General features: G+C 39.1%; 3 protein-coding genes across 7 annotated transcripts in view; 2 read left to right on the forward strand and 1 right to left on the reverse strand.

Moving 5' to 3' along the window:
• CFAP74 (cilia and flagella associated protein 74) overlaps window positions 1-19,501 on the reverse strand; it is a 62,966-nt gene extending 43,465 nt beyond the window's left edge. The window contains exons 1-3 of the mRNA XM_062013150.1: window positions 18,941-19,501; window positions 18,598-18,824; window positions 18,063-18,146 (exon numbers count right to left, since the gene is read on the reverse strand). The gene's annotated coding sequence lies outside the window, so the exon portion shown is untranslated. The remainder of the gene's footprint in view (window positions 1-18,062; window positions 18,147-18,597; window positions 18,825-18,940) is intronic.
• On the forward strand, window positions 496-12,455 carry GABRD (gamma-aminobutyric acid type A receptor subunit delta). Its single transcript, XM_010201488.2, has 9 exons — window positions 496-563; window positions 6,011-6,123; window positions 6,699-6,766; window positions 7,171-7,391; window positions 7,940-8,022; window positions 9,354-9,491; window positions 10,403-10,558; window positions 11,131-11,342; window positions 12,156-12,455. The coding sequence occupies exons 1-9, from the start codon at window positions 496-498 to the stop codon at window positions 12,453-12,455; spliced, it is 1,359 nt and encodes a 452-aa protein (XP_010199790.2).
• PRKCZ (protein kinase C zeta) overlaps window positions 19,245-27,112 on the forward strand; it is a 45,772-nt gene continuing 37,904 nt past the window's right edge. For 3 of the 5 annotated variants that reach the window (XR_009820231.1, XM_062013144.1, XM_062013147.1), the window contains exons 1-5: window positions 19,245-19,521; window positions 20,307-20,515; window positions 22,969-23,090; window positions 24,524-24,613; window positions 24,982-25,032. Coding sequence is in view for 4 of the 5 variants with exons in the window: in XM_062013144.1 (XP_061869128.1) it covers window positions 20,445-20,515; window positions 22,969-23,090; window positions 24,524-24,613; window positions 24,982-25,032 (334 nt within the window). In the remaining variant the exon portion in view is untranslated. The other 2 variants (XM_062013145.1, XM_062013146.1) reach the window with 2 other exon arrangements.

Here is a 27,112-nt window from a genome sequence, read left to right on the forward strand (position 1 = left end):
CTTAGCTGGGGCTTCATCTTTGTCTTCATCTCCCTCCTCCTCCTCCCCGTGATTATTCGCACAGGACATGTCTGGTATCTCCGGAGCACTTCTAGTTTGCTCCCACCCGCGCTCGGTGGGATTGATCTTTGGAGGTTATTTTCGGCAACCAGCCTTGCACCCGGGCAGACCGGCCGGAGGAAGAGGCAGGCGCTTCTGAAAGCAGCCGAGGAGGTATGCCAGAGCGGGGGAGCGGAGCCGGGCGGGAGTGAGCCGGCGGAGCAGAGCCGGGGTGCCCGCCCGCAGAGGAGCGCTGCCCCGCTCCCCGCCTCTGGCTGCCTGCATGGCTCCCGGGCACCGGGCAGAGTGTGGGGGCTGCTGCTGCTGAGCAACAACACAGCGCTCTAAACTCAGCCTCAACTTAACACACCAAGCAAGGATGGCAACACTACTGGAGCTCTGGAGCTGCCAGGGAAGCTGGGTTTTGTTTGCCACTGTCTAATAAATGGGAGTAAAATGGAATTTCTTACCTGGGTTTTTCCTGCCTTGGTTCTACTGTGCACCCAACAGCACAGATGTATCAGGTAAGAAAACACCTTATCATTCTTTCTTAGACTGGCCTTAGACAGCTGTTCTTTTCATGTGGCTGGGGTGAAAAATGCCAGGTTTGGCTGTAGCTATTACTCTGTCCCCTGCCCATAGTTCACGCTCCCACTTGTGCCCAGAGATGATCCCCGTGTTCAGTGGAAAAAGGGGTCTTGACCAAAGAGTTTGCTCAGTGTGTTCCATCTTTTTTTTTCCCCTTTCATCTTTTTATAGCAGAGGATGCACTTCTACTAACTAAGTAGCAGTTTCTTGGGTTAATCAAGGGGTGTGTTTTTAACAGGATGCCTATGGAAGACTTTTCCCGGGGGCACTTACTGTAAATTGAGGACAATCACTTCTTGTAATGGCACTGCACAGCCCAGCACAACCTCATCCCCTTCAACAGCTCTGTAGGGGGCCTACTTGAACGTGAAACTCTTCCATAAAACCCAGCATAACCAGGGGGGTACTAACTGAACATCTTTGCTTAGGGCCTCCACAGGCACAATTAAAAACCCCAAAATACAGACATTCCTTTCTAATGGGTCCATTAAGTCTCCCGGAGTAGAGATGGGAGGAAGAGACTGGCAGAAATCCTTAAGAAAATGTTTGAAGAACACCAACCACTTCTTAAAATAATAAATTGTAAAGATATATATTTGCAATTCTCAGTCCCATTTATTCAGAAGGTGTTAGCTAGGCAACCAGCTATGTGCTCTATATATTCTCTACAGATCTGGAGGCTGTATGTGGAGAAAGCTTGCCATGATTATGCAATGAAAATAGAAGGGGGAGTAAAAAAGAACTTGCTGCATGTAAAAACATGCCTACATCATCCATAGCAGAGATGGTTGTGGTATTAAAGGTGTCTTCCTACTTCTACTTTATAGATATTATTAATAGCGTCAAAGGAGTGTAAGAAGCAAAGTGGTAACAGTAGTAAGATGTAACATTGCTGTTACAGTTTTTAAAATTAATTAGTGAGATCTGTTTTTCTCACTGGGAAGGAAAAAGATCTTGCAGTAGGGGAAGTGTCAAACAACTGCTCTTATTCAGGACTGACATAATGATTTATCCTACGACCTTGAATCTGTTATCCAGGGTCAGATCCTAACACTCTGGTGCTCTGAAGCAATACAGTATCACAGTGAAGGCAGAGAAATTGCTTCTTAGTGACCTAAGGGCATCAACATCTCGTCCATAATTTCAATCCTCTGGATTCTCTCTCTGCACTTGGGCTAGCATGGTTTGGGTTGAAAAGTGGTGTTTGAGTATAAAAGAAGAAAAAGAGGAATTTTAAGGAAGAATCAGCCTTCTCAGCCTCTGTCTTCAAGGTCTGTTTATAGGCACAGCAACTGCCAGGATATGTGCAACCTATAATTTGTTGGATAAATTATCTGATATTTGGATTAATCAGCTAGTTACTTGACTTCCTCCAGTTACACAATTGTGATGAGTTGTTTGTTAGAAATATATATATTCATGGCAGCGAGGAAGGTGAGGCCAGTTCTGGCTTGTGAAATTCCAACTGTTCAGTTTGGAGTAGTTTTCCAAATATGCCAAAGTGTAAAGCACTCAGTGGTCAAAGAAAGCTGCTCTCTTTGGTACAACAGTTTTCTGAAGGTTCAAGATTCAGTGTGGCTATGGCAGAATCTTGTTTAATCTTGTAAAAAGTGTGTAACCTTGCTTAAATATTTATTTTTGATGTGTTAAACTAAACTAAAGCATAATTTTTCCCTTGCATCAGTAAAGTTAATCAATCATGGATGACCTCTGAAATAATTCCCCTTGTAAGGGCCCAAGAACCACATGAACGTTTTCTTCTTCCTTGGAGTTCTCTAATATAGTATTACATGGAATTATTTTTTTGTAAGAGATGCTTTTATGATTTATTCTATGATATTATGGTTTATTTATGGTATTATTCTATTAATACCCTGGTTTTATAATAATGGGCAAAACTGCCAATAGCTCTATTTTATTGCTCTGGTTTTGCATTTTGAATATAATGTGGTCCATGGTTAAGATGAGAGGCCATCCAACACCACTAAGTTCTCTGCTTGTGAATTCTATGGACTGTATTTTGACAGGTGTAAGCAAATCATATTCAAAAAAGGAAGAACATTTCAGCGAGTTCTGAACTTGGTGGCATGATGTAAGACTTCCAAAGGCACAACTACCTATTAAAATGTTAAGGTTTGGCAGAGGAGTGGGAAATACATGTACTCTGCTTCCTGATAGCAGCTTGTAATAGCCTTTCAGGGTGCTTTAGAGAGCTGTACATGAAGCAATTTCCCTGTCATGTGTGCTATCTGACTGAAGTAAATGAGCCAAATTTAACCTAAGTCAGCACATCTTACTGTTCTCAGGGAAATATTTTAAAAAACTAGAATTTTTTGGTCTGCTTGAGGCAGTGATTAGTGGGCAAAAAATCTGGCATTTATATGATTGACAGTTCTTTGGGGCAAAGGCTATAACTTCCATTATTTTATCAGAGTTTGGTATGCTGTGGATGCTGCAATAATAAATGTGTCATAGTGAGAGAGATCATTTGCTGAAATACACTTAGTGAAATATTGTTTCATTTGTGTGGGGAAGGAGTGTTGTTGATAAGAATTCTGCAGTGTTCATCCACACTTGGTATTTTTTTTACTGAAAGAGATTTCAATTCCCTAATTAAAAATAGGTTTATCCTTTATATTTAAGATTCTACTATGTTAAATTACTTTCATGCATTTGCAGAGAATTGTCCTTCTGTTATGTGTCTCCCTCAGCTATTTACTTCAACATGTGAACATATGCAAAGAATGGTCTGTATTCTGTAGCTTAAAACTCAGAGAGGAATTAAGGGCTTTTATGTGCAAAAGGTTGCCATGAATTAAGCCTAATGCTTTTTCAACTACATTTCAAAATACAACACATATTTACAATGAGCTTCACTTAGTCAGGAATGGCAGATGGAAAGGATACACGTACTGCTCTGGATAATCCTGGAGTTTGCCAGAGGCCAGATTGTTCACTCACCATGCAGGATACTTTTTCTCAAGAAAAAGTTTTCTTGAGTGGCAATGACATCTGGGACATTTGCCACAAAAAGACTGTCTTAAGGAGAATGCAATGTACTCCATTGCAGTCCTCAGAATCAGTCAAACCACTATTTCCATGCACCATGTTGTAAGATTCATATAACAACTGTTCAACAGTCCCCAAAAGAACCAGGCTAGGAGATTTAAAGAAGAAACAGGAGCTGCAAGAAGCAATTTTCCACACCTTGCTGCTATCCATGTTTGTCAAAAGGTTAGTGCCCTCTGCCTACAAATGTGACCTAAAACCAGTATCTCATTGGCCCCTGACTTAAAAGATGCTGCTGAGCTTTTGGCACTGCTATGCTTTCCCTAACCTGTGTCAAGGACAGCTTTCCAAGAACTTCCTAAGTTTGCTAGGTTTATAAATAGTGATTTTCTTTCCCCTTCATGTATTTATCTATATTGATAACATCAGACCTGAGCCTTCTCTTCTCCAGGCTAAACAGTCCTAGCTCTCTCTAGACCCTTAATCTTATCTGTATGAAAAAAGCTTAAGGCTTTTGGTAACTCCAGGATAACTGTAAATGACACTGTAGGTTATCCTGATTCACATGTTCTCTGAGTATCTAGGAGGCATTCTGTGAGCATCATGCCAGTGTGTGAGAATGGCAGTAACTGAGTAAGAGTTATTTCAAAGAAATTTAAAGATGAACCAGTACCATAAACATTAACAAAGTAAATCTACCCATAAAATTACTTCAGCTGTAATACTCTAATAACCCTCACTGGTATTAAGTACATATAGCTCCACTAACTTCAACAGATTTGTTACGCTGCTGATCTGACCCTAAGGCTTTATTAATAATAGAAACAAGATTCTTTCTAATTGTGTCATGGATATTTAAGTAAAATTCCCTCTAGATTGTAATCTCCTTAAAATGCAAGCCAAACCCACAGTTTTTAACCCAACTCTCATCATTTTAGCTTCCTTTTAGCTCTATGACTCTCCTTAATGCCATTAAAACAGAATACTGACACAGGATAACTGCTGCATACTGTAACTACTTTTGCAGGAACAATGAGGCTCCTGGCAGTTCTTACACTGTACTCTCTTATAGCGAGTGACTGAGATAAGTCAGTTATGTGGAGATGAGCTCCTGATGCATGCAAGAAGCAACACCTATTGTGAAAGGTGAACAGCAGAGTTTGATTTGCTTTTTTTTTTTCCCTCAGGTTGAGTACTTAGTGCTCTAATTTTATAACTTGTAGGAAAGCATAAGCTGGATTCTCCCATCCTCAGATCAGACTCGCAAGACAGGTCACTATGGTGTAGTCACCTTTTGACTTGAATATTGTTTTCAAGACACTTTACAGAACTTGGCTGCAGTTTTATAAACAGGAGTCAGAAACTACCATCTTCTACTGACAAAGCTAAGAGATTTTAAGCAGATGTATTAACACAAGCATATTCTAGTTATATACTCTACGAAAATTCTTTACCTATAAAAGAAGGTCAGATATTTTACTGATTAGGAACACCATTACATATCTGTGCCTGAGACTTACAAATAAGTACATTTTAAACAAAATGCTTTCAACATAGACTCATATTCTCTAATATGCCAGGGCCTTAATTAAAAAAATTACTCATTTTCTGTATTAACTGATAGCCTTAGTATTTCCAGAAATGGGGTAGTGAATGTAAAAGTAAGTAAATGAAAGAATTTCTGAACTGCAGTGCTTGATGGTATTGCAGAAGAAAGTCAGACTTTAGCATCTGGATCTTTTCCCATCACATATGACAGTATACCAGCCTTCTTGATCTCAGCTGTTCATAGTGGTAGAAGCTGTCACAGCTGCTGTGTCCTGCTGCCCAGATAGTTGCATTTCAGCATGCACAGATGCATTTTATGCAATATACACAGTGTCTTGATTTCCCTTATGCTTTCTTTACACTTCAGAATCTTTTTTTCCCTTTAACAAAGCTTTAACAAGCATGTGCTTACCTTTTAGAAAGAGGCTGTAGTCCTGCCTGAAGTACGTTTTGATATCAACAGAAACTTACTGTGAGGGTGAGGGAGCCCTGGCACAGGCTGCCCAGGGAGGAAGTGTGGTGTCTTCTTCTTTGGAGGTCTTCAAAACCTCCTTGAACGCGTGACCTGATCTAGGTGAACCTGCTTGAGCAGGGGGTGTGGACTAGATGATCTCTAAAGGTCCCTTCCAACCCCTATGATTCTGTAATTCTCTGTGATTCTGTGAAATATCTGAAATCGTTTCCCTATGTATATACAGTATTTTTCCACTAAATTACCAGCATAGCTGACTATACTGTAGGTGGTCTGTGGTGTAAAAGTCAATGTCTTCCATTTTCTGATATTTTCTTGGCCAAGTTTTAAAAGATACTTATTCTCTTTACCTAGAGCTATGAACGACATCGGAGATTACATAGGTTCCAACATTGAAATATCCTGGTTACCCAACCTGGATGATTTAATGAAAGGGTATGCACGTAATTTCAGGCCTGGGATTGGAGGTGAGGCTTTGAGAATAATGTCTAATTTCTTACAATTGTTCCACCCTCTGATGTTTATGTGAATTTCATTCTCCACAGGATGAAAAGATGGTGATTCTCTATTACTTGGATACTGTTAATGATAACTATCAACAGTTTGCTTCATTTTGATAAAAGGTTGTACAACAGAATTAGCAATGCAGTCTTCTTGCTGATACAGTTCTTAAATCACTGATACCCAAGTTGAAGGCATTTTGGATTACATTAACTGCTGATAATCTCTGCATTTGCTTGAAGTCATGCTTTCATAAACTAGATGACGTGGTTTCTAGAAAGCATTCCATAATTTTCAGTAGTTGTGATTATATCTCCTGTCCTTTATCACTAAGTGAGGTCTTCTGTTGGAAGTTGAGGGGACAATCTGTAAAAGATTTACTTCTCTAGCTTGAAGGTCGATTTTACTTGGAAAGTGTACTTTAACATGGAAATCACTTTTATGAATTCACTCTGTGTGAAAGAATTAACAGTCTTGGGTCATCTATATTTTTAGAGGTACTATGATGTTGTAAATCACACACTGAAACATTTTTTCTCAGGTCCTCCTGTTAATGTTGCTCTTGCAATTGAAGTAGCCAGCATTGACCACATCTCAGAGGTGAACATGGTATGTTATCACTTAAACTTAACAAGTTGTGAACGTGTGTACTGCGATAACAGAAACTGTAAACTAACTACACAGAGAGACAGTTGATCTCCAACATATTGATGTGCTTGTGGAGATATAGAAACTGTTTTTCTTCATTAAAACATATGTAACTCTTGCAACACGTTCTATATATAACACTGACATTGAATCGCTTTTTGATATCTCAGGTTTATCCACAGAAGCATATGACAGAAATTAAGATGCTTGGGCAGCTGTCAAGTTGACTGAATATAAAAATACTTAATTGCAGTGGAAGCAGTTAATATTTTTCTAGACTAATACAATGATTTTTTACCAAGTCCCAAGACATTATCCTTATGGGTTTTAGCATCACTTTTTCATTGGGATTTCTCTTGTCATAGGAATATACCATGACGGTATTTTTGCACCAGAGCTGGCGAGATGATCGTCTGTCTTACAACCACACCAATGAAACCTTGGGCTTAGACAGCCGGTTTGTGGACAAGCTCTGGTTGCCAGATACTTTCATAGTAAATGCCAAATCTGCTTGGTTCCATGATGTGACTGTGGAAAACAAACTTATCAGGCTCCAGCCAGACGGAGTCATTTTATACAGCATCAGGTGAGTGATAAAGAGTGCAAGTGTACTCTACCATGTATTCACTTTTTGAACAGACTATAAAGTAACCACTCAGTTTTCCTACAATGATTTCCTAAAAGAATTCTAAATTTTAAAACCAGAAGAAAGAACTAGTGACTCACATCAGAGATCCCTTTGTTTTACAGGGTTTGCACTGCCAGGGAGGTATCTTGGGCAGCACTAACATATTTTCCACAGCATGATCACTGACCGCTTTCAGAAGGTCATTAGTGAGAGATAAGTGTAGTGTTCTAAAAAATAATGAGTGTGCACCTTTGAAACTGTAAGTCCAAAGTCACCTTTAAGATATTGGTAGTGAACTTGGGGACAGTGGAAGGAAATAGATTTGACTCAGAAAAATCCATTTAATCACCAGAAGAAGCTGAAGCATCCTCTGACATTAGACAAGTCATTTGAACTTGTTTTCTGCATTGGTATTAAGGTTTCAAATTTTCCCCCCAAGTCTTTTGATTTCTGAGGAAAAGGCTGTATCTGAGTGCAACTAACTGCCGCTCACATTGCTTGAACAGGATTACCTCAACAGTGGCCTGTGACATGGACCTTTCCAAGTATCCAATGGATGAGCAAGAATGCATGTTGGATTTGGAGAGCTGTAAGGGCTGAGTACAGTGTTTCATATCATCCGTATTTTGTTTAATTGCTGGAATGATTCTGCTTTAGTCAATGAAACGTAAGGAGTGCCTTAGGATTTAGAAATAAAGGGTACAAACATGAATCCCTTTATTCTCTACGTTTGGCATTAGGCTGTGGACTTTTCAATACCAGTTCAGCTATCATCCAGTTCAGAACTATAGGATTTAATTTAGTGCAGATGACCAAACTACAGTCCTGCTGACAAATGTCTGGAACTGTGCTTGAGTAAAGCCTAGTGCAATTGTTACAGACACTAGCATTGCTGAGGTTTACATCAAATCCAGTAAGAGTAAGTAGAGAAACCCAGAGGCAAAATGTGATGTGCTGTTTTCTTCTTAATGAGAAAACAGGGGAAAAAAAAGAATTCCCTTCTTTTAATGAATGCCAGTGAGACTGACCCTTACAGAGCTGTTTAGCTTGCTTAGGCATTCCTGTATCTGTTGTACAAAAATCAATCATAATACTGCATAGGTTTGCTTAAATGAAATTGAACTCACAAAGAAGGGTGAAGAATGAATTTATATTTTGTCTAATCTGTGTTTTATCTCCGATCAGCATGTAATTCCCATAAGCATTGATACTTTTGACTGAAATTCACCACTGACATAAGCAGGAGCCACCCAATCAATGGCAATAAATCACATTTTTGTGTGTTTTCTGTCAAGGAGTCTCCAGCTCCTGGGGGTTCCAGATATTTGTCAATAGCAGTTTATGAGCCTATCCATTGGTGTATTGATGCAAGTTTCTTTTCTTTGTTAGCACTGACTTTGTTTTTTGGCAATTAATCACAATACCATTTTGTCCTGTCAAAAATAGCAATCTACAGTTTAACTTATGTAATCGTCAAATGCAGAGGCAGCAGACAGTGAACTGACAATCAGTTCTCTCTCCCAGCAAGTTCTGCAGGGAGTTTTAGTGGTGGTTGACTTTTTAAATTGAATTTGAAGGATTTGACTTCAGCAAAACAAACATAGAGAAATAAAACCTCTTTAAACAATGGTTTAGTAGCAAGTTGTCCTATAACAGCAAAACTAGGAAAGATTTTTTTTTCCTATGGATTTGCATAGTACATAAATCCCCCTTATACATATCCCCCTGCTTCTCTTATGTTCCTGGTGCCCTGCTCCTCTTGACACATTGATGTTGCCAGGATAGTGAATCATCCAGACCAAATCACAGCATTTTTGCAACGGGACTGATGAAAATGAGCGTAGCAGAGGAATCGGATGAGTCCTCTAAGTTCTCAATTTCTTCCTCAAACTTTGTGTTTATTCAGCTTTCTTTTGGCAGATGGTTATTCTTCAGAGGACATTGTCTACCACTGGTCAGAAAACCAGGAGGAGATCCATGGGCTGGATAAGCTGCAGCTTGCTCAATTCACAATTACCAATTACCAGTTCACAACAGAAATGATGAACTTCAAATCTGGTAACAGGATCAGTCTTCAATTCAGGGACAGTATCTGACTTTCTCCTGCGTAGGGAAACCTCCCTCATCTACAATAGAAAATCTTTCTTCTTAAGTAATCAATTTAAGAACCTGTCAGGTTTTTGATAAGAGTTTTCTTTAGCTTACACTCCTAAAGCAAGCCAACCTTTGCTGAGCCTTCTGGGAGCCGCAGTAGCATATTTTGTCCTGTAACTCTGTATGTTTGAGAAAATACTGCATGGAATAGCCAGACAGCACTTGATAAAAGCCACTTGAGGTATAGCTCATATTGCCCTGACCTAATTTGCAACTTTGGAGAACGAAAAATTTCCATTAGCCCTGATGTTATGAGGCTTATGACGTGCAGTCAGATCATTCTAATTCTATCCAGTAGAAGTCAGTGGTGTGTACGTGTATCACTGGGTGTAATGCAATATTTGTAAAAGATTGAAGTCATTTCTTTCCTGCTGATTTTTCATCCTCTTTCATGTATTCAGATTCTTATTTATGCTGCACATCTCCTCTAAGCTCTTTTTTGAGTTTGAAATTAACTTGGCCTTTTAAAAAATCTAAATTTAGTATCTGGAGGACTTTCTACAGCAGATGATAAGACAGTACACATTTTGAAGCAATACTGTTATTCAAGAAGACTCATGATTTTATTTTCAGATCTGGCATTGATATGACCTGAGACAAATAATTTGACCTATTCTTAGCTGATGAGAATGCAGTACCTCATGCAGGGTTTATGAAGATTAATTGAATAACATTCAAAAAATATTTTTGTGATCCTTGTCTAAAAGATGTTTAAGAACGTATATCTGTGTCATGATAGGAAATATTATTTTGAATGTCAGTTGAACTGTAATTCACACAGTTGGAATCTTTCTTTGTCTGCTCTTTTTTTCCAGCAGGGCAGTTTCCCAGGCTCAGTCTCCACTTTCACCTTCGGCGAAATCGAGGAGTTTACATAATTCAGTCCTACGTTCCTTCTATCTTACTTGTGGCCATGTCATGGGTATCCTTCTGGATCAGTCAGTCAGCTGTACCTGCCAGAGTGTCATTAGGTAAACCAGATAGTTTTAACAGGGAAGTTTAACAGGGAAGGGTATGCTGAAGTTGTAATTATGCTCTCTAATAATCCTAATTTTCTATGAAGGTGCATTTATGACTTATGTTTACATTTGCAGAAGAGATGGTCCTTTAAAAGACTTTCCTCATGTTTTAATTTCTGTCATGGTATCAGAGCAGCTGCCTCAGCAAAGAACAGAAAATAACCACCCAAAAAGCATTAAAAGCAATAGCAAATATATGATAGAATTGATTTGAAGAACTGGGGCAGTAACAAAAAAATTTTCCTTGAATTTGTGGATCTTTTTGCCTGAGTAAGGGTTGCAAGTTTAAATGCCAGAGTTTTTGAGGGTTAAGTCTTCTGGTTTTGTTTGTCCTGATCTAGAACAAAACCAAGGATAATATGTTTAAAGCTGCCTTGGTCATATAAGTGCACAGTTCTTTACAAGACCCCCTGTTTTGAAAACCAGAAGCCACAATATTAAGGGGATTCCACTGTGAAAATATTCCTCAGCTTATAGTGTACAACTGTGAAACCTAAAGTAAAATTTCTCACGCTACGCTGCAGGTATAACTACTGTTCTCACTATGACTACACTGATGGTCAGTGCCCGATCTTCACTTCCACGAGCATCGGCCATCAAGGCACTTGATGTTTACTTCTGGATTTGCTACGTGTTTGTCTTTGCTGCACTGGTAGAATATGCATTTGCACATTTCAATGCTGACTACATGAAAAAGCAAAAGAACAAGCTAAAGGCAAGAAGGCAGACTGCAGAGGTCAGTAAGTGTAATCCTGTGAATAACTTGGCAAAAGCAATCACCCTGCATCACAACCTCTTTCTACTATGGAAGCAAATTCTTCTATTTCTTTTGAAAAAGATACAGTTCCTGGTGAATTCTTTTATCACATTAATATGGCAAAGCAATAAAATGCAACTGCGAACTTCCCCTTGAGTGTGGTTAGCACTAAAGACAACATATTTTTAGATGGCTTGTTGCTGAAACTGAACAAAGGAGTCCATAGCTGAAATTTCTTCCAGGAAATCCCACTGTGCTTTGCTGCTTCCTTCATGTCCACATGTGCACAGTACTGATGAAGTAGAGTCAATTGATAAAGGAACTTTTTTTTTTGACAATTCACAGTTTTTAGTTCAGGCCTTCATATTTTCAAACTATCTGGAATCTTTATGATTATTATTTCTTCATTTTATTAAGCTGTAGCAGATGCAACTGGTCCATATTAGTTTTCTGTCCCACCTCCACATTCTCTCAGCTTTGACAAGAGCCTGAGAACTCCCTATTGGCTTTGGCCACACAATGGCATAACCATCTAGTTGAAGTCAGTCAATTATTTTCAGTCAGGACGACCTAACCATACTGTCTCAGTGGTGTCTCAGTAATTCAAAATATGTAAATTTATAACCAGAATTTAGACACAGTAGCACAGAGTCTTTCAGCAGCTCTCCTGCCAAAGCAAGTGATAAATACCATCCAGCATCTGGGGATCTCATAGGTATCTCACCACGTCAGTATCACACTATGACTACCTTTGCCCTATTGCTATTATAGCTTCTCCTGTTTCCTTTGCAGGTAAACGTGAAGAATGCCATTGTTCTGTTTTCCCTTTCCATAGCTGGTGTGAACCAGGGATTGGCCATTTCCCATAGGCAGCACCGAATTCCCAGAAGCCTGCCTGGATCGTATGGCACAATAGAAATAGAGACTGGAGAGACAAAACGGCACCAAATCATGAAACTGGATAAAAAGAGTGGTCTGAAGTCCCTCTTTAAGCCCATTGATGCTGATACCATTGATATATATGCCAGGGCTGTGTTCCCAGCAGCCTTTGCAGCAGTCAATGTTATATACTGGGTCGCATATACAATGTAAAAAAAAAAATAATTCACATCAAGAGCTACAAACTGAACACTGGACTAAACTGTATTGCTGAAACTGTATTTAGCCCTCTCAAAATACAAGCTCCAGACACCTCCAAAGTCAAGAAAGTCTTGCTACTAGCTCCTACAAAAAGCTGCAATTTATCACCTATCTGATTTGATACAATAATAACAGTACTCTGCCAAACAATCCCAACTCCTTATTTCCTGTATTACCATGAGACAATTTTCCGTGTGTACATATTTGCACCAAAAGTTTAATCTTAAATTACCATGGTTTTCCTCCACGTTACAGGTTGATCAGTAATGAAGATTTGGCTTTTAATATAACTTCCTTTTTTTCTAATGGAACAGCTAATTCCTCACTTGCACGTGAGTGATTTTCTGCATCTGGCCTGTTGTGAGATGGTCTAGGTTTAACAGTAGTGGTAAAGTTGGAGGTTTTAATCATGAAAATCTCACGAACAAAATAAAAGTGACTAGAGGGGAGTGGAGAGTTTTTCTTAAATTATTTGTCTTGGATAAAGTATTGAAAACATTTCAATGCTCTTAGTAACAGCATGAAATAAAATATACTACATAAAATTCTACTGAATTGTTAATCATGACTGTATTACATTTCAGATAAGCTTTGGTTTCCATTATAATGGAAAAATTATCTGCCAGTGGTGTGCTGGAAAGTGCAAACCGACAACAAGCTATAACCATTCCATAACATCACCACCAGTGTAGCCCTGGACTGAGACACTTGGATTCTGCTCTAAGATCTTGCCACTGGCTTGTTGGGGAATCTTAGTTAAGCCATTTCACTGCATCATCTGCACAAATTGATATGATACTGATTTTTTCCTATATCTTTGAGTTTTGCAGAAGAAAAACCTTCAGGAGAGACAGAAACTCTTATCCTCCAATTAGGTAAGTGCATCCAAATAGTACTTAATGTGGTGCTATTTACCATAGTTTCTGAGACTCACACATACTGAATTAAAGCCAAGTATCACTCAACTTTCATCTTATCCAGAAAGCTAATGAAATTTGCTCTCTCTTTCAGTGTATGCTGGTAATTAGGCTTTTCCCCTCCTGCTTCTCCTCTTTCTATTTTATTTTTCTTGGAGTTTTTTCCTGATGTTGATGAAAAGCTACATTACAGAAATACACCTTTTTCCCCCTAAGTGCATTTATAATAATTTTATAATAATAATAATGGTTATAATAATTTTCTTCCCACAGAAGTTCAACCTCTCCCCCTCCTTTTGAATCTTTCTTAATGTTTTATATAACAATTCAGTGCAGAGTGGAATAAAAACAGCAGAAGCATGACTTTATAATGCCTTTTCCTTACTAGGTTGTTGCTTTTTCTGTGATCCTGGGTCAAGGCCCTGACATATCTCAAGTCCCCTTCCTACCTTTCCTTTCAGCTTAGAACAGTTTTTTTAGTTCACACCTGATCTAATTCTCATTTGGCCTTAGAAGCATTGGAAGCTTAACTGGAACCGTTACATGATGGACTTTCATAAGCAAGGCAAGATGGTAGACAAATCTAAAATATCCTGCTCCACTCTGTGGAGGGTAAATCATAAGAAAAAAATCAATGATTTGGGAATTAAAGGTATTAGAGTGTGGACAACAAAGCAATGACCTAGGCCTCTAGTATGCAGTGGCTGGTAGTTCGGAGTAATTAGCAAGAAAGTGGCTGCAGATATTATAAAGGCAACGTCTAGTCTAATTACTTCAGCATTAATAGTTTGCAACTGTGCACCTGACGTAACCCCTTACACTGAAGCCAAGAGAACCATCACATGGGGTTGTTGGACAAAATTAGTTGCTTCTCCATCTGGAAGACAGTCATAGGCTGCACGCTCTGATGACTTCTTCAGAAGATTTATTCCATGACTTTTTTTCTGTAGTTTGAGTTCAAGGTGCACAGCTCAGTTATGACTGATCAAAGTAAAAGGTGACAGCAATCTTTTCCTCAAAAAAAAAACAAAGCCAGAATGCTAGACTGTCACAGTGTTGTAGACAGAAGCATAAAGAGGAAAAAAACCTCAAAGCATTGCAGGCAGTCAGAAATATGCACTGAGAACATACATATGGCAATTGTGTCCAGTCCAGGAACAAGGTGACTCAGCAGGGAGAACAGGTGTTGTAGCTACTGTTACTGCACTTGCCTGAGTAGCACAAGACAAAACACCTCCATCACGAAGAGTGGGATTTTCTTAAATCTGTTTCCAGAGTCAGAAATAGAAAAGTCAGATGCCATTCAAAGTATTTTAAGGAGAAACTTCAGTATGGTGTAATTATTGGAGTTTTGCATAAATTTGAATATTTTCTACTTTTGTGTGTGCTTCACTTTCTTTACATTTAAAATCATTACACTTAGACTTCATTAGACTTGAATACTTGATCATAGACTCATTAATCGTATTAACATCTAAAAACAATGCCCTATTCTACTCTTAATCTCATGTTGCCCTTCATAAACAGAAATAAACTAAATTTGATGTCAGTTGAATACTGACTTTGGATGGGTTGTACTAGTGTCAAAGAGAGGGGGGAAAAAACCCCAAACAACTACTTGACAACCAGGAGGCATTTTTTATGTGCTGTACCTGAAAGTATTTGCATTCCTTTCAGCAATTTAGAGTACTGTTCTATGGACTGGCATGTCTGTGAGAAGAAGAGTGGGATATGTGTTAATGTAATCATTCTAAATGTGAAGTGTTAATAAAATCCAGATATACAGAAATTGGAGCTCCTATAAACGGACAAAATAGGCATTCCAACTATTGAACTGGAAGAAAAAATGCATTAGAAGGGAAATAAAAATAACCTTGGAGATTTCATTCCATAATGAAATTCTGCCTGTTCAGTGCCCAAGGGGTTGTAAAATTCTACTTTGGCCTTGACAACAGAAGAGAAACTACTGTTCTGTATTCCTGAGTGCTTTCTGTGGGGCACTTATACAGACTACTACGTTCATGTTAAAAAATAGCTGTGGCTGTCTCAAGAGGTTGAAAAGAATCAGAAAGCACAAGATGAAGACGAGCAAGATGCTGCATGGTTTGTTTGAAAGTAACGCTAGCAGTGACTGCACTATTAAGAGGATAATATACTGCAATATCTGTCCTGTTTCTGAGTAAAAATGAAAGTACTTGTCCAAGTTAAAAGCTCTCACATTAGTTTGCTAGTCCAATAGATAATGCAGTAACACCAATTCAACTCAGTAAAGCTTCTACTGTTTGTAAAACAAAACACTTTAAATGATTGTTCTGATTTTAAATACTCAGTCATTAACCTAAGAAAGCTCTTCACATTAGGAGGAAAACAGCACCCCTGCATATTTATCTGAAGCTGAATAGACAACAAAATGTTTGTTGAAAGTTTCTGGGCATATTTTTATTAAAAAAAAAAAAAAATCCAAAGCAACTCCCTCATGCCCTTTTTATTACAGCAGCTTGAAACTCTTGCAGTAGTTCAAAGCTTGTTTGGTGTTACGATAATACTGCGTGCAATTTATGCTACAAACATACATAGCTAATTCTTCTTAATGAATACTGAATAAAAATTTGGCAATGAATGTGTCTTTTTGGATGAATTTGGTAGCTGAAATGAGAAGGGTGCTGTGTCTTTCTGCCTTTATAGCTTTTGTCTTAGATGAATTGGAGGATCTAAGCCCATTGTTACATAATACATTAGGGATCTCTCCTTATACCAGCTTTATGCCATGGCTATTCCTTTTAGTAAGTCCTGCACAGTGAAAACAAATCTGAGAAGACAGTCAAGCCCAAGCTGTCAGAAAATATCGCACCAACAGAGCTAATCAGATGTTATTGGGAGTTCACTGTTCCCCAACATGATTGGTCCAGGAAAAGAAATTAAAATATTCCTCATTACTGAGAGACCTGAAACCTCTTCAGATTATTCTAGATTTAGGACCAACCAATACATAAGCCCAATTGTACTGAATGAAAGATCTCTCTAGCCCAGTGTCCAATCTCCACCTTTTGATTTGAAGTCTGACATGAAGCTGATGAGTATGTGCATCTTTTACTGAAATCACTAATGCTCAGCACTTAGAGGCATTGCTCTGTGTGTTCTCATATCAGGCAAAGACAGACAATATTACAAACCAAAGAAAAGGGTTTTACACTTGTAGGTGTCATCTACACACACACACACACACAAAAAGTTGTACTGATTTAACCAAATATCCTGAAAATATATACAGAGCATAGAGGTTTGGTTTTACTTGCTTTTAAACATACGTAGCTTGGGCTACTCCTAGAATTATTTATTCTCATGGTGTCAACAAAAAGGAATTAGCTTCTGGATGCCTCTGTCTTATATAAGAAAGACAAGTAAGGGAGGTGATAACTTAAAATAGTCTTGAAACATTATTCATTTTGTCTATTTTAACATGGACTGGAAAAACACTAATATTCAATCCAGCATGAAAATCTGGAAAGAATTACCATGGTGATTTCAGATGTTACGTAGGATATATGCTTTACTCCAGTTTATATTAAAATACATTAATGCTCTCTTTTTCCCAACAATTGTCTTTAAGAACTAGTTATCATAATGATGTCTTAAATTGAGTCATTTAGGAGGGAGAAAAGGAGAAGGATATGTTTTCATCAACATTGTCAGAAACATCTTAGTACTTTGTGGATAGAGCAGTAAAAAAAGGGTAATTTCAGCAAAGAAGAAGTAGAAAAATCTGCAAGTCCTGCCCCTAGTCATCAGATTTAAAAACTTACAAACTCTGTATCTTTCTGTCTAAATTTGTAAGAATAAATGTACATAAGACAGCAAGGAATGTATATCCATACAACACAATTTCCCTGTGTAACCACAGCCTCTGTTTTGCAAGACACCAATTAAAAAAAGAGAGAAGGAAGCTTACTATATTCTTGTTAGAGACACTAAACCAATTGTACAGCATCATCTAAGGGTTTTCAAACTCATTAATGTCACCAACAAACAGCAAATGTGGGGTTTTTTAATTTTTAAAATGGAAAATACAGAAAAACCTCACACAGGAGTGAGACTGATAGACATTAATACAAATATCTGATCCCTAAAGCAGTACCTTAGATTAATGCTATCATTATCCCCAAGTAACCTTTTCCTCTTTAAAATAATCTTTAAAGAACAGTTCTCCATAGCTTCTATAAAAAAATATGTATAAAATAAAGAACTAGCACTTATAAGCATGGTAGCTACAACGGTCTTTCCCAGAGTTGCCTAGGAATATCTTGCCATCTGCTGGAAAAGTGCAGATATACATGCTTAAATAAATACAGGCTTCAAAGTTACTGTCAGAAACAACAGTAGAGTGAAATAATGAAGCAAATGTTAAGTATGGAAACCAGCACTCTGTATGTTTGTAACCTTTAGTCAAAAAGGCAACTTAATAACAAGGTAACATCAGCCACAGCAGCTGAAATACCAACATTAGATGCCTTCTCAGCATTCTTCACTGCCACTATAAATCTGTGGCACAACTGGATGCTGAAGTCGAATGTTGTGTTATTTGTTGTGCTGGATATAGTAAGACTTAGTTTAAAAACGGAACCAAAACACTTGAACCTGTTACCTTTAGGAGCCTGTCAGCTCTTCAAATCTGGGTGTAGCAATGGACAGCAGTTTATTAGATGAAAAAAGTGCAATTCTCTGACACCTGGGGAAACAAAAAGAAAAAAAAAGCAGGAGATTGCACTCCTGCGGATGCGAGTTTTCCCGGGAAGCAATTCTGACAGCTTCGGGCAAGGCAGCCAGGCCAGGAGACACGGTGTGAGTGCTGCCAGGGTAGCCATTCTGGGGAGTGGGCATTTTGTTGTTGTTTGAACGAGTGATAGCTTCGCCTCGGGACGAACAGGGGAAGGTTCCCGCCTCCGCCTCAGGCGCCCCCTCAGGCTCCCGCGCGCGGCAACCGCCGCCCCTCGCGACTCCGCCCTCCCCTTGACACCGCCCCGCCCCGGCCCTGAGGCGACCCTGCGCCCCCTGTCGCCCGCCTGGCGCGGGTCAGTGCTGCCCGGGGTGCCCGCCGCTGCCGCCCGAGCTACCGCGCTCCTCTGGCCGAGGCTACATCGGGAACCCACAAGTCTGGGACGGTCGGGACAATTCCCTACCTCGTGAGGGCTCCTAAGAAGGGCAGAGGCACGAGCTCGCAGCCCCTAGAGCGCGGTAACGGTCGCGTCCGCCTGTCCGCTCAGGACTCGGGCCTCCTTCTGCCACGACGCGACCGTGTCTTGGAGCGCGGAGGAGTCGGACGGGCATGGCAAAGGGCTGAAACTCTACAGGACAGCCAAGACGAATCGTGGCAGCGACACGACCCCGGAGCGCGGCGGCAGCAGCCCTGCCAGGATACGGCGGAGGGGGACGTGAGGAGGAGGAGGGCGGCGCGGCCGCCTCAAGCCCTCAGCACCTGTCGCCTCAGCGGCCGCCCTCACAGGCGCAGCAGCGCGCGCTTACCGCTCGCTTCTCCGATTGGCTGCAGGTGTTCCGCCGCTTCTGCCGTCGCTTGTGATTGGCTAAGACAGTTCAACTCCCCAGGTAACGGTTCCCGGCCTATGATTGGTCGTGGGTGGGCGGGATCCTTTCTGGAGATTGGTTCCAGGTGAGTCGGAGTTTGCTATTGGCTGGCAGGTAGTATAAGAGGTATTCTATTGGCTGTGGGCGCTAACCTCCTTAGTCCGCCATGTTCGGCGCGGTGGCGCCGTTGCCACAGGAGCTGGCGGGAGCGGGGGGTGACGGGGGTGGCGGCTGAGGGGGAAGCGCGGCTGAGGGGAGAGCTGAGGGCATCTGCCGCCGCGCGCTGGCTTCGCTGCCGCCGATCCTCCCCGGAGACCTGCCGGTACGGAGTCGAAGTCGAAGTAAACTTCCTCACGGGACTTTGAGCAACTTCAGGCCGTGGAGGCGTAGCCGGGAACCGCCGGGGCCCACGGCCGGAGACGCGGGCCCTGGACAGAGGGTCACCTGCCCTGGGCGGCTTCGCGGAGAAGGAGGGAGCACGGCCGCGGTCCCTGGGGTGGGACCTGCCTCAGCAAGAGACGGTAGGAGGAGGAAGGGGCAGTCCCGAGGGCGTTGGGTGGGGAGGCCTGGGAGAGCCGACTCTTTCCGACTGTCCCAAGCGACAGTCGCCTCAGGGTCGCTTCACACTCGCGGACCGGCGGGCGCTGAGGATTCAGGATTAAAGATATCTCAGGATTCGTGCGGGAAGGGGCTGCGTGATCCTGAGTACCCTGTAGAAGAGGAGAGCCCAGGAGACTGCATTCTGAAGTCTCTACTTGGTACCTATGTCCTTCCTTCCCCAGGCAGTGCGGTTAGGAATCGACGTGAAAATATATATACGTATGTATATTTGTATGAGGGAAAGTGGTGGTAGTTTTTACTAAGCGGGATGTTTGTCGCTCTTCAATCATAAAGGTAACTTAAGTTGCCCCTTGGAGTTTCTTTTCTGCTTTTCTTTGGGTAAATTTGTATCTAATGTTAATTAATAGCGGTCCTCTATGCATGAAAAGACTCCTTTGAGAAAAAAAAGAGCTGGAAAGCATGTTGATAAGTAAAGATTTCTTTGGAGTATTTTTGGCTGAGATAGATCTATTGAATGCTTTATTAAAAAGCATCCTTAGATGCTTAGGATATTTCTGTAAAGCTAAACTGTGTGGAGTATTTTTGACTCATCTCATTGAATTTCTGTGCAAGTCAATGGTCTTGCATATTTTTCTTTTGATTTCTTGGTGTTCTATGTAAAGCAACTTGTGTCTGTAAAATTTGTTACAACTCATTTGTTTCATTGAGTGTTTGTACATTTATGTTTTGGTTTCTTTCTCTGCAGCTGGATTAAAAAATCATCTGGAGGAGAAACGCCTATTTCACGTGTGAAGCTGTTCACTTCAGAATTAAATGAGTTGTCCGTCTTGAATGAACTTTCTTTATATATTTATAATTTCATTTGAACTGCTAAATACAGACCATGCCTAGCAGAATGGTCTCAAAAATGGATTTAAACAAAGACTTCATCAGAGTGAAAACACACTATAGTGGGTAAGTCAGCACATTCTCTATATTGTGTCTTGTCTAATTTTGAAGCATACTAAACAGGAGTTCATAGTCTGACTTAGTGATAGAGTAACCAGGGTGTTGGTGCATTTGTAAGTGATGTCAGATCAGTAAACTTCTAGGCTATTAAAGTGTCATCTAGACTCCTGCAGTTTGCTGATTTGGAAAAGAGATTATGTTCTTTTCTCAAAAGGGGAGAAAACGTGCAAAACCGGCATTCAGTTATTCTGGGTTATTGATTTCTGTTTTGCTACAAGTGTCATAGTCATAGACAGGTATAGATCCACCTCTTGCATCCAGATGTAGTTATTACTTTTTGTTGCATCTACGTTATAATAAAGATATGTTTTATGTAGTGAACTCTACAAATTACCACTGAAAATAGGAGACTGAAGTACAGGTTTTCACTAACAGATGTCAGTTTGTGCCTGTGGGGCAATTCATGTAGTGTTCAATAAAAGTCCTTCTTAGTGAGGGTTTTTAGATATTGTTTTAACTTCAAGCACTTTCTGTCTTGGGAAATTAGAGGAGCTGTTTCTTTGTGGATAGACGGATGAATCTTGAAATAAGTGGGTTTTGTCTGTTTTTTGTTTGTCTTGTGGGAGTTTTAGAAGGAACTAATGTGATTATTTAGATAAATAGGAGGAATGAGAGAATTAGATTGCAGGTTATCAGTAGTTTAGATAAACCTTAGTGATTTTTAAATAAATAATCAAACTCACAAATCTGTCTTTTCCTTTTGTGAGTAAATACTAAAAGTAATGAACTTACTACTGTAGTTTCTTCTGCAGCATTATATCCAGTAATTTCCTTCAGTAACTTCAGAATTAGGACAAACTCATTCAAGTAGCTGCTCAAGAAAATACAATAATACTCCCATATATGATTTTGAAATCCCAGTTCAAAATCTAAGCATGAGGAAGTTGTAAAACATGTGATTGTTGAGTCTATCTGTGTGGAGCCCTAGAATCTTAGGTATTCGTGTTTCTGGGTGTGGCAGAGTTCCTAACATAGCATAGTATAAATAACTGCCCAAGTAGATTGCAAAAGAAAGTAAACTTTTGTAATTCTCACTTTGTTATTTGTTACTTAGTTTATCTGCTTTATACCTGGTTACTTGAAATCCCTTCATTTAAGTAAAGCAGTGATGCAGCATCACTTACTGTATGTTACCTTGGTTCTAAATGTTGACACATCTGTCTGTGTGCATGGTTCTCATGCTTTAAGTGCTCATACATAACTTACTGGTCATTAGTTCTTAACATAACTTTGTAGGGTCCAGTTTCAGATACCTGACAAAAAAAATGCCCTGTGGGATTCTTCAGTGGTAAAAACTGAATAACTTTCATTTGTCTTTGCCCTGACTGCCTAATGTGACTGTGGAGATGTTAAGATTAAACACAGGAAGTCTTAAAGGAACGTGGACATCAGTGAGATAATTATTGACATTATTATTATCATCATGGCTGTTTCCATATGCAATAGGTGCTATTTAGCATACCTCAGCTGTGTTCTGCCCAACATGAAGTTTATCCCTGTAGAATGTCAGTGCCATCTGTTAAAATTTTAACAATTTATAGCTGATTCGTATTTGTCAGCTTTAGTTAGAGTTCGTTTTGCATAGTAGGGTATTGTCTTACTGCATAGATTCAGGTTTTGCATGTTATTTAGATACATGTGAAAGCATGATTGTCCAGAGGTGCCACACAACTATAGCTACTTGATCTCATCGGTGGCTCATGGTGGCAGCGCATTAAATCATGAGCTGCATTTATTAGTGACCTTTTCTTGTTGCAAGGCCCTGGCACCAACCTCAAACACTACTTTGAGAACTGGTTTGGTCTCTTACTTTCATAGATGTGTTTTTTTAATGTTCTTGTTGGGATGTCTTTAAACAGCCTCACCTGACAGCTGTCAGTATGGTCCGATAATACGGATTTCCAGCTGGCAGCTAGCATACTTTTAGCATTCTTTTTTCCATTGTTATTATGCAGAATTATGAAATTACTGTTCTTTTAGAAGTTTACAAATTGTATATTAAAGGTACACTTGAAAGGTGGCAGTGTGTTTAATCTGCATTGAAAGCTTAGTACAGTTCTTTAAAATTATTGTCTTAGAGCTTTGCTTACTGTAATTTTTGTCATCAAAGGCAAAATACAAAGTTTTCAGTGGATATCATTTAAAACAGCAGTCTTGTAATTGAAGGCAGATCTTAACATAGTTAATTCCTCCATACTGAAGTATTTTTAAGAAATGAAACACTGATGTAATCCAGTTGTGACTTCTGTCAATAACTTATATTAGCAGGAGCATTTTATGTGAGGAATGCTGATTCTCTTAAGTGTGATTTTACAGTTTAGTCTGTAGATGCTGTTGTTGGAATATGCAGGGCAATGCAGGTATTTTCTCATAAAAGCTTATGTTTTTGTCTCATGCAGGGACATCTTGATAACAAACTTGGATGCATCGATAAGCTATGATGAACTTTGTGATGAAGTGCATGAGATGTGTAATTTACAACAGGAACAGCCAATTACACTCAAGTGGATTGATGATGAAGGTATTGTACTGAAATACTAACACATCCTTGGATTTGTTATTCACTGTGGTGCTAAGAAGGGACATGGAGGAAACTTGTATAAACAAGTGGAGTTACTTTTTGATTTCTAAATAGTAGAGCTTGTCAACCTGTCTTTTTAAACATGGAGCCTGGATAAGTGAGCCTTAGAAAATCAAGTTGACTGCACTAGTACATGAATTCACTCTTGCTGAAGTGAAGACTTGGTAAAACTTCATTTTTTTTTCTACTCCATACTTCCATGGTGAATTAACAGGTTTTTTTAATATCAGACTTTCATAGGCCTGATGTTGTATCCCTCAAAATTTTCAATTCTAAGTTTTTGGCAAGATTACTTCCCGTGTTTTTAACCCTGTCAGCTTCCAGAACAACCCAGACATTAGCATTTTCTGAATTCTGATTTATCTCTTGAACTGAGTGGTTTCGTTTGGGTTTTTTCTGAAGAGCAATGCAACAATGGATTGTTGTTTTGCAGTACAAGTAATTGTCTTTCATATTGTTTTATTGCAGTATTTTTAGATCATTAAGAGCAGTGACTTTCTAAGAGGGGTAGATGCACCCCAGAGTGCATCTTCTAAAGAAATAAGAGCATTCTTTAAGAAATAGGCTTTACTTGATTTAATATGTGGATCGACACTGATGTCATCACTTGGCTGGTTCATGGTATGGTTCCATGTCACACATGGTGGGCAATGTGTGCTGTGGGAAGTGTGGGTGTTCTGCAAAGCTGCAGGGCTGAGAGTGACACCTTCACTCATTTGCTCAGTTTCGGTGCATCATGACGTACTGCAGTGTCTGGTTAAGTGGATTCATGGATTAGTTACCTACTTTTAACTAAAATAACCTTCACAAGGTAATGCTAATGTGAGCACAGACAACAAAATGGCTGAGCTGATGTTTCTGCTACTCTGAAGAATGAAACTTCAGCCCCATTACAGGTTCAAACCTAACCAGATCTGACAAGTCAGGTAGTTTAGTCTTTCAAATATCAATAAAGTTTTTGGAGTACTCTTGTGTGACCTTCATAACTTTTAAGTTATCATATCGTGTGTTTGCAGTCAGTGAAATTCAGATAGCAAGATAATGGGCCTTGTAACAGAAGGTAAATGAATTTTGAACTAAATTTTCAGATTACTGGGAAGTTTTCTTGGTGTTTGGGTTTTTTTAAGTGTATCTGTTAACTTTATTTTGTTGCTTCTCTGCAAACAACCACAGCATTTCTACCTACTCAGTTTGGATAAAATCAGATGGAAAATACTGTGTTTTTGTATATCTGACTCTGTTTAAAATGCCAGCTTAATATTACCTGATTGTAACAAAAGCAATCCTGAAGGCTGGTATGATTCTTATTCACTAATTGAAATTCTCAGCTTAATGCTTAGGTCATAAATGTGCCTGTGTGTGTTTTTTGTTAGGTGACCCATGTACCATCTCATCTCAGATGGAACTGGAAGAAGCATTTCGTTTGTACTGTCAAAACAGAGATCAAGGGCTGATTATTCATGGCAAGTATTACACAGTTCAAGAACCTGTATGTACATGTTGATAATCCTAACAGCTTCTATGTGAGAAGGAAGCAACATCTTTACCTGTCAAATAACATTATTTTTTTTTAATGTAGAACCCTATAGTTTAATGCTACATAAGGATGTGTTCTTTTGTCTGTGGAGTCCAAAGCTGAAACTGTACCATAGACTTTGAAGGGGCTTCAGGTTCTAAACTGCACCAATTTATTAATGCTTTAGTCAAGCATAAGATCTTGCTATTGTGGAACTAAACTTTGATTGTGTCACTTCTTACTCAGAATTATTTAAAGGCTTTCATAAAAGCAATACTGAGAATCTTTTCCCTTAATCTGATGTTTTTGTTTTAGTTTTCCCAAGTACTCCAGAGAAACCTGGCATGCCTTGTCCTGGAGAAGACAGTGAGTACTAAAATATTATAAAGTTGTTAATTTAGTTTTCAGTCACATGGAAAAGGAACATGTTGAAAGATTTTCATAAGCTAGTGTCATGTACATGTGTATCTGTTTTGTGGTTTCTTAGTAGAATGTAAAATGTTTGATATTCATCAACAAAGAGCTAATGTAAATCAGCATTGCAAAACTGTTGTAAGGTTTCTGAGGATTAATACTGATTTCTAGTAGCAGATAAGTCACAAGGAAAAGAGGTGGGGATTTTAGCTGTATATTTGAATGTGAACCTTTACTTTTGTGGATCTTTTGAACGTGCAGAGAAAGACATGCTGCCCTGAACAAGTGGGATATACGGCATATTTTGTAAAAAGGTTATTAATCTCTGGGGAAAAAAATACTGTGAAAGATCTTTCATCTAGAGGTTTATCTACCTTTGTCTGATAGTTTACTTCAGTAACTTAAACTGCACAGGGATAAAAGGATTAAATAGCTACACAGTCACTTTTCATTATGGAGAGATGTCATTAGTACATCAGTTCATATCTTTGCAAATGTTGAGGAGAGGAATGTGAGTAATTGGGGGACAAAGTTACCAGATGATGACTGAAGAATTGATGGACCTTTGCACTTATCTTTGGAAGATGTAAGAGCAGATAAAATTAATAGCTGGTAAAAGAAACTAACACAGGCTAAAAAAAGACTCCTTAGATAATCAGGATCTACACTGACTGGCTGAAAATGTGTAGTGATCAGTAATTGTGGATAATATTTTTAGTTAGAGAAGTAATACTAAGAAATGCTCCATTGATAAGCATGTGGCATACTCAAGTTCTATGCAATTTAATAATCTCATTAAAAAGTGTGGATATTACAGTACAAAAGTTTTCTATGTTAATTTGTTAGATGTTTTAGTTATCTCAAGCCCTGAAATGAACTACAGAAGCACATAGATTAGTATGGCTCAGATGACCTGGTTATTTTGTCTGTAGGGTATTTCTCCCTACATGGTTTTCCAGGTCGTGTTGAATCACACTTGGATTGTTTAAAAAGCCTGTTTAGTAGGATGTACTTGGTAAGTGACTTGTGGCCAGCTTTGTCATCATTTAATTAATTCAGTGCATATTGCCTCTTTGCATCCATGGGGCCTGCATGGAAATCTGATATTGTGGCCTGGTTGTAACTATTTTTAAACTGTTTTACAGCAGGCTTATTTAACTGTGTTGGTGCTTATTTAATATAAACTAATGTATTCAGTGTTACTGCTTTTTAGCTGAAGGCATGCAGCAAGCCTCTGCCTTGCACTTAGACTATGTGGAAATGTTGATATTGGTGATAAAGTTTACTTGAAAGACTGTTTTGGATGGGCTAAAGTATTGTCCTTTGTTCAGAAAATATCTATTCTATTTCTTTTTGTTTTTTGTGGCTTTGTCACAAGGAGCTGTGAGTCTACCTTAAGTTATTTCCAGGGATAAATGCATAGTTAACTTGTCTCTGTACATAATGGGCTTCTATTTAAATTAGCGGTCTCTAAATGTGGACTCGTAGTTGGTTACAGATCTGCAGGCAGTTTGAAATAGAATTTTTAAACAAATCTATTCAATTGCTAAATAATGTGATTTGCAATATATTGCTTGGAGTTGCTCATATTAGGTTAAGTGACTATTTCTAATAGTATGTAATCTCCCAATTGCAAATGTTTTGCAATGGATTTGTGTACATTTGTAGGTTTTTCTTTCTGGTTCCTTCAGAGCAATGCTTCAGAAGAAGAGTGCAAAAGGACATACTGAGTGTTTTACATTTACACTGAAATCTAATACAGTTGCTAACTGTCCTGGACCTTTGTGAAATAGAGATGTTCTTGAGATTGTACCAGCCAACAGAGCTTGAAAGAAATGCATCTAATCATTAATGGAATAAACTATGTGACTAACAATGTTGTTTGCATGCCTTAAGAAAAGTTCTTTCCATGCTTGAAGAACCTATATTTTTATATTGATGTGATGCTGTCTGCAGGGTTTGCACAGCTTGCAGCAGCTGAGCTTGTTTTGTCTCTGTGCTCCTTTTGCTGTGGAATTTTTGTGTGTTTGTA

The sequence above is a fragment of the Colius striatus genome, chromosome 21 (genome assembly GCF_028858725.1).
Source record: "Colius striatus isolate bColStr4 chromosome 21, bColStr4.1.hap1, whole genome shotgun sequence".
NCBI lineage: Eukaryota > Metazoa > Chordata > Aves > Coliiformes > Coliidae > Colius > Colius striatus.